The sequence below is a fragment of the Molothrus aeneus genome, chromosome 1 (genome assembly GCF_037042795.1).
Source record: "Molothrus aeneus isolate 106 chromosome 1, BPBGC_Maene_1.0, whole genome shotgun sequence".
NCBI classification, from domain to species: Eukaryota; Metazoa; Chordata; class Aves; order Passeriformes; family Icteridae; genus Molothrus; species Molothrus aeneus.
In genome coordinates, this window is record NC_089646.1 from 18,504,327 (window position 1) to 18,517,452 (window position 13,126).

At 42.8% G+C, this 13,126-nt stretch overlaps 1 protein-coding gene across 1 annotated transcript in view; it reads left to right on the plus strand.

Annotated features, from left to right (window-relative positions):
- Nucleotides 1-228: 228 nt before the first annotated feature.
- Nucleotides 229-13,126, plus strand: part of PIP4K2A (phosphatidylinositol-5-phosphate 4-kinase type 2 alpha) — a 107,466-nt gene continuing 94,568 nt past the window's right edge. The window contains exon 1 of the mRNA XM_066552285.1: nt 229-527. Coding sequence (XP_066408382.1) covers nt 387-527 — 141 coding nt within the window. The 5' untranslated portion in view covers nt 229-386. The remainder of the gene's footprint in view (nt 528-13,126) is intronic.

Consider the following 13,126-nt stretch of genomic DNA (forward strand, 5'->3'; position numbering starts at 1 on the left):
TCCCCCCACGTCCGCAGGCCCCTCTCCCTGAGAGGAGGGAGGCGCGGGCGGCCCCGCTGCCCGCGGCCGCGCAGGCGCCGCGCGCGGGGAACATGCGCAGTGGGGCGGCGGAGCCGGCGCTCCGCGGTTCCCGCGGGGGCGGGGCGGGCGCGCGGTGCGTGGCGGGCGGGCGGCGGCCGCTCCCCGCGGGGGGGGCGGGGCGGGGCCGCCGCGCCGAGCGGGGCCATTTCAGCCGGCAGGCCGGGATGCGCCCGGCGTCCCGCGGCTGCCCGCCCGCCGCCCGCTCGCCCGCGGGGCTGCGGCGCTGATCGCCCCTGCCCTTCTCTCCTGCCCGCTCACCGCTCTGCCCCACACCAGCCCCTTCCACCTCTGCCGCCGGCAGCACCATGGCGGCCCCCAGCAGCATCGTGCCCGTCATGGCGAGTAAAACCAAGACCAAGAAAAAGCACTTCGTGGCGCAAAAAGTGAAGTTGTTCCGGGCTAGCGACCCGCTGCTCAGCGTCCTCATGTGGGGGGTCAACCACTCGGTAAGCGCCGCCGTTCGACCCGCACGAGCCCGCCCGCCTCGCCGGGGCATCGCACCCGGGGGCTGCGGGGGCGTGGGCGGGACCGGGTCAGGCACGTCCCGCCGGGAGCCCCCGCCGGCTGCCGCCCCTCGCCCGGCGGGGCCGGGGGCGCGGTACCGAGCGTGGGCTGTGCGGCGCGGAGCGGCCGCGGTGCCCTGCCTTGGCGCGGGTGATGCGCGGGGTGCCCGCGGTAGCCCGTGCCCGCCCTTTGGCCCCGCCGTTCCGCTCGGCGGCAGCGGGCGGGAGGTGCCCGGGAGGGGACGGTGCTGCGAGCGCAGCCCGAGTAGCTCCGCTCCTGCCGCCGGCCGCGCGCGGGCGTCACATGGATGTGCTGCAGTTGGGAAAAATCCCGGTTATCGGTGGGAACCGGCCAAGTTCGTCCCGTGTCCGTGCAGTTCGCTTCGGCAAGTGTCCGCTGCCGGTGTGCGCGGGGGAGGGGAAGAGGAAGGGCTTGGTGTGGCAAGGCGGCAGAACTGCACCATTTGCGAAGTGCTCCATCACCCTGCGGGGACGGGCGGCCGGGCTCCGGGAGAACCCCCGGCCGGGCGCTGGTCTGCGTTAAAATTAGGAGCCCGGTAAAGATGTCACATGGTTTGGGCATTACGAGGTTCAGGTCGCAGCTTTGCATCTTTAAATAGCCGCCATGGCAGGTTAAAAGTGTAGAGCCCAAAGATCGCCAAAAATCGGGTATCAGGGCAGTTGAGCAAAGAGCGTATTCCGTACTGCTGGTGGAGCGGAGCCTGTACGCCTGTGTCGGGTTTGCATGGGTTACGTCTGCTGCTGAGTAACGAGCCTGTAAGAATGTCAGTGTGCAATTTGAGATCAGACTACAAATTTTGAAACGGCCACATGAAACCGACAGAGCAGCCTGTAGTATTACTCACTATTCCTTTTGTTTCCCACACATCCATATCCCGTGAGTTTTTTACCTCCGTGGATGTTTCAGTAGTTTTTGCCCAAAGCCTGGAGTCTGTGCATCAAGACACAGCTCTGTCAGAGCTGTGTTAAACAGCACAGTGCCTGAAGTGAGGATCATGAGGAAATGCTCTGGCTGTATGTACCAGACAGAGCAGAAGCTTCAGTGAAGTTGAATACTCTGCTTAAGGTAGCACTGTGAGTCGGTAGGAAATGGTGACAAAGGATTTCAAGTTTTCTGTAGGTCATTTATGAGCAGTGACATCCTATGTCATGATCTGATAAGACAGTAGTTATTTATCTACAAAGCAGAAATATCTTTCATTGTGGAAGTGCGTGATATTCTGTTTGCCTGATTTGGGCTTAAATAAAAACATTTCTTTTGCTCCTTTTGTAGTGGCTAGTGTTATAGAAAATTCCCAAACAGGCCTCTTTAATGAAAGAAAGCAAACTGGTAATTACAGGGTGAGAGACTTGTACTGAATGGCAGCATGTGCTAGCTGTTCACTGTCTCCCTGAGCAGAGAGGGAGAAGATCACTGATGAAAGCTGAGGTCTTCCTGTTGCAACAGCTCGTTGCTATGTGAGTTCACAGTGGAAATACCACTACTTTTAGAGGAAGGGCCTCTTCACTACAAGTAATAACCAAGTATACAGTGACAAATGCAACACCATATGCAATCCTCACCATCCTGCAGTCATGTGCTGTAGTGTGCATAGCTGTTCCCAGTAGAAAATGTAATAAAGTGTGTTGGTTCATGTACAAAAGATGTAAAATTGTGAGCTGAAATCCTCGTATTGGAGACACTCAAAAAAACAACACCAACAACACTACAGGCTCAGAGAAAAGAGGCTTCACATTCACATGAAGGTGATGGTTGTAGGTGTGAATATCTGTTGTTTTCTGCAGATGCCATTCCATTTCTTTACCCCACTGCAAAATGTAGTCATGAGTAATGCTTGGAGGCCCTGTGGAAGTGAAATCCTGCTGAATGAGAGAGCATGGAAAAAAAGTTAATTTGATGCATCCAAATTAAACGTCTCCTCTTGGCCAAGAATGCGGCATTGAAGTGTTGCAGGCTCCTCTGTTAGATGCTTTTCCTGTCATTTTGAAATGCTTCATGTGGCAATGTCCAGCAAATGAAAATAAGTGTGCAGCATGGTTTAACTCTGTTATCACAAATAAGAGTTTCTCATGGGAGAAATACACACAGTGCATGTGGATTAATTAAGAACAGGAATTAGGAATCCTTAGGTTTCTTAGCAGAATAAACAAGAATCCATAAGCAAAGGCTAGACTAAGAACAGAGCCTATATCATAGTTCATTATGGAAGTAATTAGAACGCAGTAATCATCTGAAAAATTATATTTAAGACTGCTTGTAGTGCCTATCAATTAATGAGACAATAGAAGTCTCAGTCTTACTGTCTTGGGGAATGAGTATATATATTGAAACAGTGAAGCTGAGATGCAGTTACTATGTTTCTGACATTGCTGCGTGTTTTGGAAGGAAACACGTGGTGAAGATAAAAAAGGAAAAAATTATTTTTCTGCAGGTTTATTAGCTTTTTAATCTTAGGACTACACTTGATTGTTGAGTTTTGGAGGATTTTCAGAGTTTGAAATTGAATGTGAAGAAGTTAAGGAAAAAAAACCAACAAAGTGTTGTCTTATGTTTCCTTCTAGGACGGGAGAGTTGACTCTAAAGGGAAAACCTAAACATTGGTGTCACAAAGCTGAGGGCTGACAGCAGAGGTGTGAATTCTTAATGGGGGGAAAAATTTGCAGAGGCATGTCTGTTACCCAAGGGTCTTATCAATTACCAACACATTCAAGAAACGGTAAGCAACTTGCTGTTGCTGTTTAGGTAGAAGTAGAGAGATACCTAATGTAAAATCCTGCTTGGTAGTACAGCCAAATTCAGTAAACTTCAGAGGCCATGTGAGAGAACACACAAACATTAACCCATGTCTTATGAAGCAAGAAAAAATGTGTTCACATTCAGAGCTGTAAATTCGTTTCTCGGTGTTCTGACATATGCTGTAGGATGAAGCTTGCTGCTAAGTGAAAGGGAAAGCAACTGTGTCCCATTTTGTAGATCTGATTATAATACTGATGACTTGTAGCAGCAAAGACTAATTGTCAGTGCTTGGGTTTTGCAGGCATCTGCATCATTAACAGTTGATTTTATCTTGGTCTTTTACCCTGTGTCAGGATAATCTGGCTGTGCTACTGAAATAAATATTTAAACTCAGTGGTTAGTATGACTTACAGCTGTATTTTTAGCTAGCACCATAATTGTATTTAATTTACAACTGATGTGGTAAAAAACATTCTTACCTCTATATTGTCACTGCTGCTGGATTTCCAATAACAGTAGGAAGGAGGAGAGGGAAGGAAGGTGGCATGTAACTTGGTTTTTGTGCCTAAAAATGAAAGCCACAGATTCTGTGTTTTCTGCATCCTATGATAATCATCTGAGGCACAATGATGGTGTGCTCTCACTAGAATTGGTTGCCTGCTTCTGTTAGGAGCTTTTTAGGAAAGCTGGGAATTTGTAGGCTTAGGTCCTTCAAAACATCACCCTGAAAGATGGCAGAAAACTAATGTATGTGGGTTTTTTGTAACTAATTTTGAGGTGAAGAACAGACTGCTGGAAAGCTTGCCTACTGTGTCAACCATTAAATTAAATGTATTTAGGAGAAGAGCATGACTGCCTAATGAATTTATTGAGCATACTGTACAAGTTAAAAAAAAAAAAAAACCAACCAAAAACAAACAGGCCCCCCCCACACCCCCCAGCCCCTGGAATCTGTAATCACCATCTGTTTCTTGGATGATTACAAGCTGATCCAAAAATTTACCAGTGCCTGACTTCTCAATGGCACTTGCTGCCTAATAAGCAAGTGTGGAGAAACAAGAATACATGGATAAAATTACTTCCCCCCCAGCACTTTGTGGAGTACATCAGAAGGAGTGTACTTTCTGTGGCTAAAGAATTCAACACACAGTAAATTCCACGACCTTCTTCAACTGCTCACATGAGGCTCTGTGAGCTTCACGCTACTGTTGCACTGTTCCTTGTATTCTTGCTCGATATTTTTAACAGAAGTGGAACAACCCCAGGATAGAATCATGAAAAGAGAGCTGTGGGACTCCAATCTGTCAGTATACCTCTTGGATTCCTTCACCTTAGAGTTAGAAACTGGGAGGGGGGTAAAAGCATGACAAGTAAATGCATCTTTCTTCCCCTCTCATGCAGTAAGATATATTTGACCCCTTTAAGAATGTTTCTGTATCTGCAGAAAGCTATAAAGTGTCTGTTCTAGTCAGTTTTCAGTTTGGGGGTTTTCTCAGCTAGTATACTGGTCTTTCCTGTTACAAACTTCCACCCAGACAAATACACAAGTAGCTCACTTATTAAATAATACTTGTCCTTAAATTTTAACATGTCACTGGAGAGCTTGTTAGGTAAAGTTGGACCTCTTGGTTGTGGCATAAATCACTTTTCTTAGTCCTGACTTACCTAGCATCTCTCCTAGGAACTTTCTGTCCTGACACATGGTACATATAGGAAAATAACACTGAAAAGCTGTTATTGAGTTGTTCTGTAGGAAGATGAAACCTAAATAATTGAAATCTAAGTGATGCCCTCTGGAATACAAACTCCATGTTTATGATTAGTTTTCATTAAAGAAAGGGTGAGACTGGTTGACCTAACAAGCCCACAGCACTTAGTCCTAGTGGTGTGCCTTCGGAAGTCACAGGAATTGAAAACTTCTGTGTCCATATTTTTAATATAGTCATAAATGATGATGTGACTGGTGGCACCCTGAGGATATGGAACCATAATATTGACTCATGGCACTGGCTGTCAGTACAGCAGGTTGGTTGGAAACTCTCTTGGGGTGGGGAGGGCTACTCATCACTTGTCAGGTGTGTTTTTACTATTTGTGTTTAATGCAAAGCATCACTGCTGCAACTGTGTTATAAGTGGCTTTTCAAAACTAAGGCAAAGTAAAACTAAAGGTCTTAAGATGTTCAACAGTGAGTTTGGAAAAAAAAAATCTTTTGAATTGTTTAATGGAGGTGGTGTTAGACTATGGGAGAAGGCTCTTTCTAAGAAGCCGGAAGAAACAATGTATTAAAAAGCATTGATTACATCAGAGCAGATAATAAAGCAATTAAAACTATTTTAAACTAGACAGTTGGGCACTCAGCCCAGATGTTTGCATATAGAAGGAAGCAGAGCAGGAAGAGCTATTTATTGAAAACTTGGTTCTTTTTTGGGTGTCAAGCTCTGTGTACTGAAGAAATTAATTTGATACTGCTTTTGCAACTAAGTGGATGGACTAATAAAAATAAATTGTAAATATTATGGTTAGGTTAAGGGTAGTAAACATGCCTCCATGAAATACAAATGGGGGTGATATTTCATGTCCTTCTGTAAACTATTGCAAGGGACACATGCAATAGCTTCTGTTAGGGATGAGAGTGGGAGAGCTATGAAAGAGCTCTGACAGCAGTTTCAAAACCACTTTCTGTAGTTTCTTCCAATCTACAAGATAAGGTGCTGCAAAGGCTAGGGTCATTTTTTTTTCCCTGTGGGTTTTTGAAACTGAATTTCATTAACCCCAGCAGAAAGGGCTGGACAATGTTCCATGAAGCAAATAGGCAGCATGAATTGGTCTTGTTGGCTCAACTTAGTTGTCTTATTTGAGTATGCTGCACCACATGCCTTAAGAGTCTCTAGGGTATTGTTTTTTAATTCCTTGCTCATTAAAGCAGACACTTGCATTATGCCCATTGCCAGGGGCTGGTAGATGTTTGTTTTCCTCCTGTAGTTTCAGGGTGGCAAACTTTGTTTACAATAACTGACTCACCCCATTATTCAGTTCCTGTTCTACAGTCCTGTTTTCTGTTCTTCCTTGAAAACATCTTGTGCCTTAGGGATCTGTACAGTGGCTGTACATTGTGCAACCTCATGACAACTTTAGAGTAAGGTGAAACTACCCATTATTTACAGGTCTTCAATGTAATCTTGCCAAAACTAAGCACTTGGGAGTTGTAGTCATTTTGGCTTACGGATATCTTGACTTGTTGAGAGGTTAGTCATCTTGGTTGTTAACTATGAGGTTTTAAAGATTTGAAAGTAGTACATGTTCATTCCATACTCCAGCATGAATTCATTATTTTATCTTTACTTCCAAGGCATTTTTCCATGTGTTTCCATTTCTTTTACTTGGTACTTACTATGTAATATCTAACCCAAGTTCTGATTTCCCTTCCTCATTTTCACTATTGGTAACTCATGTGTTTGCACTTAGCAAAATAGTTGAAGCAGTCTAAGAAATGGCTGCCTTGCTATGGATGGTAATGAATGACAAACCTTGTTAGTTTTCATAGTCTGCATCCTGGTGCATGGTGAAATGGGTTACCTTTAAATTGTTGAGATAGTGACTTCTTGCATGTGGTTTGCTATGTGATCATCTGTCTTATGATCTTCCTGTTGAGCCTCTATAATAAGTTGATTAGTTTTGTGTTGAGAGATTGCTTAATAAGGGTGTTATGAAAATTGTTTAAAGTAACTGAATGCCATAGTGATGGATCTAAAACTGAAAAGAAAATGTTAGCTTTATCTTCAAAGGATGGGGTTGAATAGTTTGCAGTAGAAGTACTTAATGGCCATACACCTTTTAGAGTACTTGATTTTCATCTGGCTTGGTGAACAGCTACCTTGTGTACTGAAGCAAGGTAATTAGTCTAATCCAGCTCATTGTGTGCATTGTAAGTTCCCAAGGCAATCCTAACATTCTTAACACAACTGTGAGTATATGCATGATCCTTTTAGATTGTAAAACAAAAATCACATTCCCTTATGTGCCATTATTAGAAAGCCTGTGGAGCTCCTTGGTGAGATTGAGACTTATAGAACCACCTTTCAGCTGCTTGAGCTAACTGGGTTTGTCTCACCTTTCCTCATCTCTCTCCTGATGTCTTAGTCATATGCTGACTCACAACTCAGCCATACCTGTGTTTGCATTTTATCGATCTCTGCCATTACTGTCTTCCTGGTTAACAAGTTCACCTGTATCTGTTTTCCTTATTAATTATTACTCAGCTCCAAAGTGATAATCCAGCAAAAATAATACATTTTGAGGAGTTTTTTAGATGGACCATAATTCATTGAAGTTCGTGGTCCAGCTATGCAAACAGCTGTGCCAGCACAAAGAATGTGGAGTTCATGCAATAACAGAAGAGATGGAGGAAAATCACTTCCTTGTAAGGAAGTGCCAGTTTAAGCTAGTGTAAGGTTAGACAAACTACAACCTCCATAATATTGAAGGCTGCTAAAGCTGGGGCTGCTGGACTGGTTTCCATTCTCTCTGGTACTGGTCTGATCCTATGGCAGGTTCATTTGGGAGATACACTAACAGAAAAAGAAATGCAGAAATGTGAATGGGGTAGGAGTTGTGTACCACAAAAGGCCATATTTTTAAGTGTCAGTCTCAGCTTAAAAAAGGAATTGCAAACACTGCAGGGAGCATAAAGGGAAGAGTCTGATGTATGTATACTCAGAGGTGAGTTTTTATAGCAGCTTAAGGACAGTTGGAGGGACTTGTATAGCTTTAGAGTGGGCAGTTTAACTGACCACTTGTCTCCTAGCTATAGCTCAGTTTCATGTGTAATAACCTCAAGTTAAACTGTTGTCCACAGTAAAAAAACCCACTTGAGTAGAGAACTCTCACTGGATTCTGCACTTGTAAATAGGAGACCTTTCTCAACTATTTTAGTCTCTTGAAATAGTGTATTTTGAAAAAGACAAAACTGTCTCTATGGCACCCATTGGTTTCTGGTCATCTCTACAGTCTTTGTTTTTAGAATATGGTAAAACCTCTAACTTCATAACTTGCATATCCAGAGACTGAATATCTTCAGAAAAGTTGTAATGGTTTCCTAGGGGCTGGAGTTTTTGAAGTTGCTTTTAGAGGTAGCTGCCAACATTTGGAAGAACTTCTAAACAATAATAATTCTTGAGAATTCTACCTTTAAATAGTCTCCTGCAGCCTATCAAGAATGTGGCTGTAGCAGTCACTGACTTTTTTTTGGGGGGGGGGGGGGAGGGAGTATTTTGGGGTTTTTTTGGGGAGGGAGGAAAATAACCAACTTGGTTAGCTAAAGACCAGTTAAAAGAAAGTGGCTTATTAATAGTTTAACTGTACTGAACTGAAATTGAGAAATATCTGATATGCTTCTGGTGCCAAGCCTCAATAAGTATGTTGTTCAGTGTTTTGTAGACCCTTGCTAGATCATGTGGGTAACAAAAGCATTTTTGGTACACCAGGTTATGATGTCAGTGTTGCTGGCTGTGCTTTTTATTTGCTCAGTATGCTTTTCTCTCTCAGAAATGTAAGTTTTCTGTAGTTAGTGTTTATTGGTGTTGTGGTGTGGTGTGACCCTTGTGGGTTGGGTTCTGAGTGATTATAACAAAACTTTCTACAGGAGTTAAGAGAGAAATAGTTGTTAAAGTTTGTGGTTGTTGGGGCCCTTTACAATGTGCAAATCTCATGTATTATGGTTTCCTGGAGCTGAGCAAAAGTTGGAGATTGACATAACAAAAACAAGGTTGCTAATCTCTGAGCTCCTGCTTTGGTCTTTCTGATTTTTTGTATTTTGAGCTGAGCATAAAGCTAGTTTTGGGAGACCAAGTTGCAAAACACCAAAAATTGAGAAAACGGTTGAGTTGAGGAATGGGCTATCTATTTTTATTTCTGGAAGAGGAAGGACTTACCAACACATGCTGTCTCAGCTGGCTGTTCAAAAGAGCTGGTTTTCTCTTGGGAAAGACAGCAGTCTCAGACCAGCTGACTTTACTGCAAAGTTCATTCCAAATCTCCTCAGTCACTGCAAACTTGCAGGTAGAGGGCTTAGAAATGACTCACTCAAACTGAAATGTGGTGTCAGATGCTTGACACCAGCTTCCTGTGCAGTGCCTTGGGGTTGATGCTAATTAGGGTGTCCCTGCTGCTCTCAATGTGTGTTCCCCCTGCCCTTAGTACAGAGGAGAATTGAAAAGAAATTTTCTCGTTTAATAATTCTTTTAGGTCTTAAGCAGAATTGTCAGATTAATGTGCTTTCAGTCTGACTCATGATTTGCTTTGCAGTGTGTGGTATGTTAACCAGCCTTCTCCTGTGATGACACAGTGGACAGGACCAAACAAGAAAAGCTTTCTGGATATTCCTCAGGCTTAAAGGAGACAAGTGGTAAAAGTCGTTTACAGAAACAAAACCATAGTGGCTTGTTAACAAACCTGTGTACCTGCTTGCAGGCAAAAAGCACTGCAGCCACTGATTTTGGAACCTCTTGCCCATTCTGTTCCTGATATAGCAGCTTTTCCAGCTGTTATTTTGGGCTTCAGCTGATTCAACAATGCTGCTTTCTCTTTCTACCTATAGCTGCAGGCAGTTGTGGCTGGTTATTTCATTTGAGTGAGCAATGTCCTTCAGGCTATGTTGGCTCAGGGATGTTAATAGGGTTCAGATGTCGGTGAGCTCACAGAATCCTGCACCCCTTGTCACTCTTTTGCTTGTTCTGTTGCAGAACATCAAAGCAAAACACTATTGAAATATTGAGTTTTTTGACTATTGCTAATGGAGTATGCCTTTTTCTTGGTGTGAGTGTGGTGGATTTCTCTTCTTCACAATCTTTGCCACCTGTTGAGGTTTTTTTCCCATTTTACAACAGTAACCTGTTGTTGCTATTGGTGCTTTTTTTTTTTTGCACTTTCCTCTTCAGGCATTATTTTTGTACTCAATGACACTATCAGAGAAGTATATTGCAAGTTTCTCCTTGGAAGATGCCATTCCATAGGATATTTTTAATATTCCTGTCTTGAGGAAATCTGCCAGACTTAAATATTTAAGTCAAGTTTTTAATTTTCTGGTGAGCAACTTGCTGAGGTTCCTGGCTGAATGTGACTTGCTTTACAAAAAAAGGTTAAGCACCTAGCAAGTTATTGGAAGAGCCTGAAAGTAGTGGTTGCTTCTGCATGATGTGCTGGTCACCTGAAAGATGAAGATTTATTGGATTCTGATGGGTGATGAGTCTTTTACAATGGGCTGCTTCTTGCTCACTGCTCTGGAGCAATGTGCCTGAGGTCTTCTTCACCCCATTATAAATGCCCTTCAAGATGTAGGAGACTCTTTCCTGAAAAGCCATGTTTCTTACTGTTTTACAGTAAGTTGTTAAGCCATCCTTATAGTATTTGACATGTAAAAATGCTTGTTTCATCCATGTGCCTTAAGACTTTCTAGTGTCATGAAAACACTGTTTGATTCTTGTCACTAGATAGAATACTGTTCTTGTGGCAGCACAATGCTGAAAAGTTCAGAAATGAAAAACAGATGAGGGATATAGAAATATGTCTAGCTGGCAGACAGTAATTCATGCTGTTACTATGTGCATATGATTATCTCAATAGCAAGGCTAAAATTCACTTTAAAACTGCATCCACAGCTTAAGAGATCCTGTGGGTTTTTTTATTTACAAGGTGACATTGATTTAAACAGTCATATTTTAATGGGTGTAACTTTATGGAGTTGAGTTGGCCAAGATGTCAGGTGGAACTGGACACAAGGGCACAGACATCAGTGTACTCAGGTGGTGGAAAGTAACTACTGAAGTAACTGGCTTGGTTTTATTTGTGTTGCCATGGGACCCTTTTTGAATTGAAGACTTCATCCAGGAGATCTGTGTCACATAAGACCATAACTGAGTTTTCAGGATTGCTTGTTTTTCAGTCAGACTCATGTTTTGACCAATAGTGGCCTTTTGATATGCAAAATGGAAAGGAATTTGGATCCTCCATGTCTTGCTGATAGTCTTGAAATATATCTAGCCTATTCCAAAAAAGGAATAAAAAAGCGGCCGAGTGTGAAATGTTCTATGAACGTTTGACATTTGGTGAAAGGCTTTGAAATGAGATAATTTGGGACACACTGATTTCTGACATGGGAAGCACTGTACTTAAATAATAAAAACCTAGGCCTTCATTAAAGGAAGAACATCGATTTGGTTGTGTGGAGTTCTTAAGATCAAGTTGTATAGCTACCTGTAAAGACAAAGTTTTATTCCAAAGGTTTCCCTGATTTTTGTCACCTGCTATTGCAAACAGGCTCAAATAGTGGTGTAAGCTGGCATGGATCATTTGGATGATGAAATCTAATACTATGGCTTCAAGTAGGTGGAAGAAGCATCTGAGAGCCAAGATAGTAAAGCATGATCCTTGAGCTACATTTTCCCTGCTACTTATTTACCTTTGCTTCACTAGCAAGTCTGAGCTCAGAATTGGTTTGTTAGATTCGTGCTTGCTATGTTTTCCCCCTTACTTGAATATAAGTTTTTCACAGAAGTTGCTGTGTAACCTCCCATGCTAGGCAGCTCTGCTGAGGGATACAAAATCTTTCTGGGTACTGTGGAGTGTATGTGGAGCCTTGCTCCATGCTTTTGATGCACCCTGCTTTTCCACACAATGCAATATGGACTAATAGTAGTTGTTTAGGTAGTAGTGTTCGTCTCTCTCCTCAAGTGAGAAATACTCCTCAGAAGTATGTCAACTACTTGAAATACAATTCTGTGGGCTGTAACCATGTAGGTACTTAGTTTGTGGAAATGATCTCTCAGTTGTTGAAGTTTGTTTTGTCCAGGAATGCTAAACTTTGTTACAGCATAGTTGTTGATGTAGTTATGCCATACAGCAATCTCTACAATTTGTGCTAGACTTTGTGACCACTCTTTAAAAAACATTCAGTTTTATTTGAGTTTTCAGGTATATCTAATGTCTCAGAGCTTGAGGTAGGGTGGATAAAAGGGACCAGACAAACCAGAAGTGAAAATGGTCAGCTTTTGGACTCTTTGAACATAAAATAAACAGTGTGCAGTAAGTCACAGCACTGCTGCTAAATAACTGAGGGGAGCTTGCAAGTTTTAGATTTTTTTTTTTAATGGACTGTCCAAAGGACTGGTATTGTTGAATTTTACTGTATCTTCCAGGACAGATAAGCTGCTTTCCTGCCTAACTGATTGCTTTCTGAAGTGTTTCCTAAAGCTTTGAGATCCTGTGCATTTACATGTATTTGCATAAGTAATGCACAAAGGAAAGTGCTCAGGAGAATCTGACTGGGGCTTCTGGTGGAGTTGGCAGCACTCACTTTTGCACAAGGTACCTGTTTCACAGCTCCCCCAGTGAGCAGACAGCTTTGCAGCCACCTTGGAGGGGCATGGTAAATGGAACAGTGATAGAAGTGCAGTCAAACAAATCCAGCCTGCAGCTCTGCCTTTGGGCCAGTCAAGCTGGCACAGGTCATGGACACTGAAATCTGCTCTTAAAGCATCCAGGGTGACTGATCAGAGAGAGGTGCCCATGCTATGGATGTCTTAAGTTTTGGAATGGTAATTGCCACCAAAAATTAGAACAAAATAACTTGGTTTTGAAGTAATTGTGCACAATTTTTTAAGCTAACCACCAATGAAAACTCCACAACGTTGTTAGTCATCTTCAATTATCCAGGCCATGACTGCAAAATTGTAGCGTGACTCTCTATTGTAAATATAAAATATATCCTGTGTTAGTATAAACATTTTC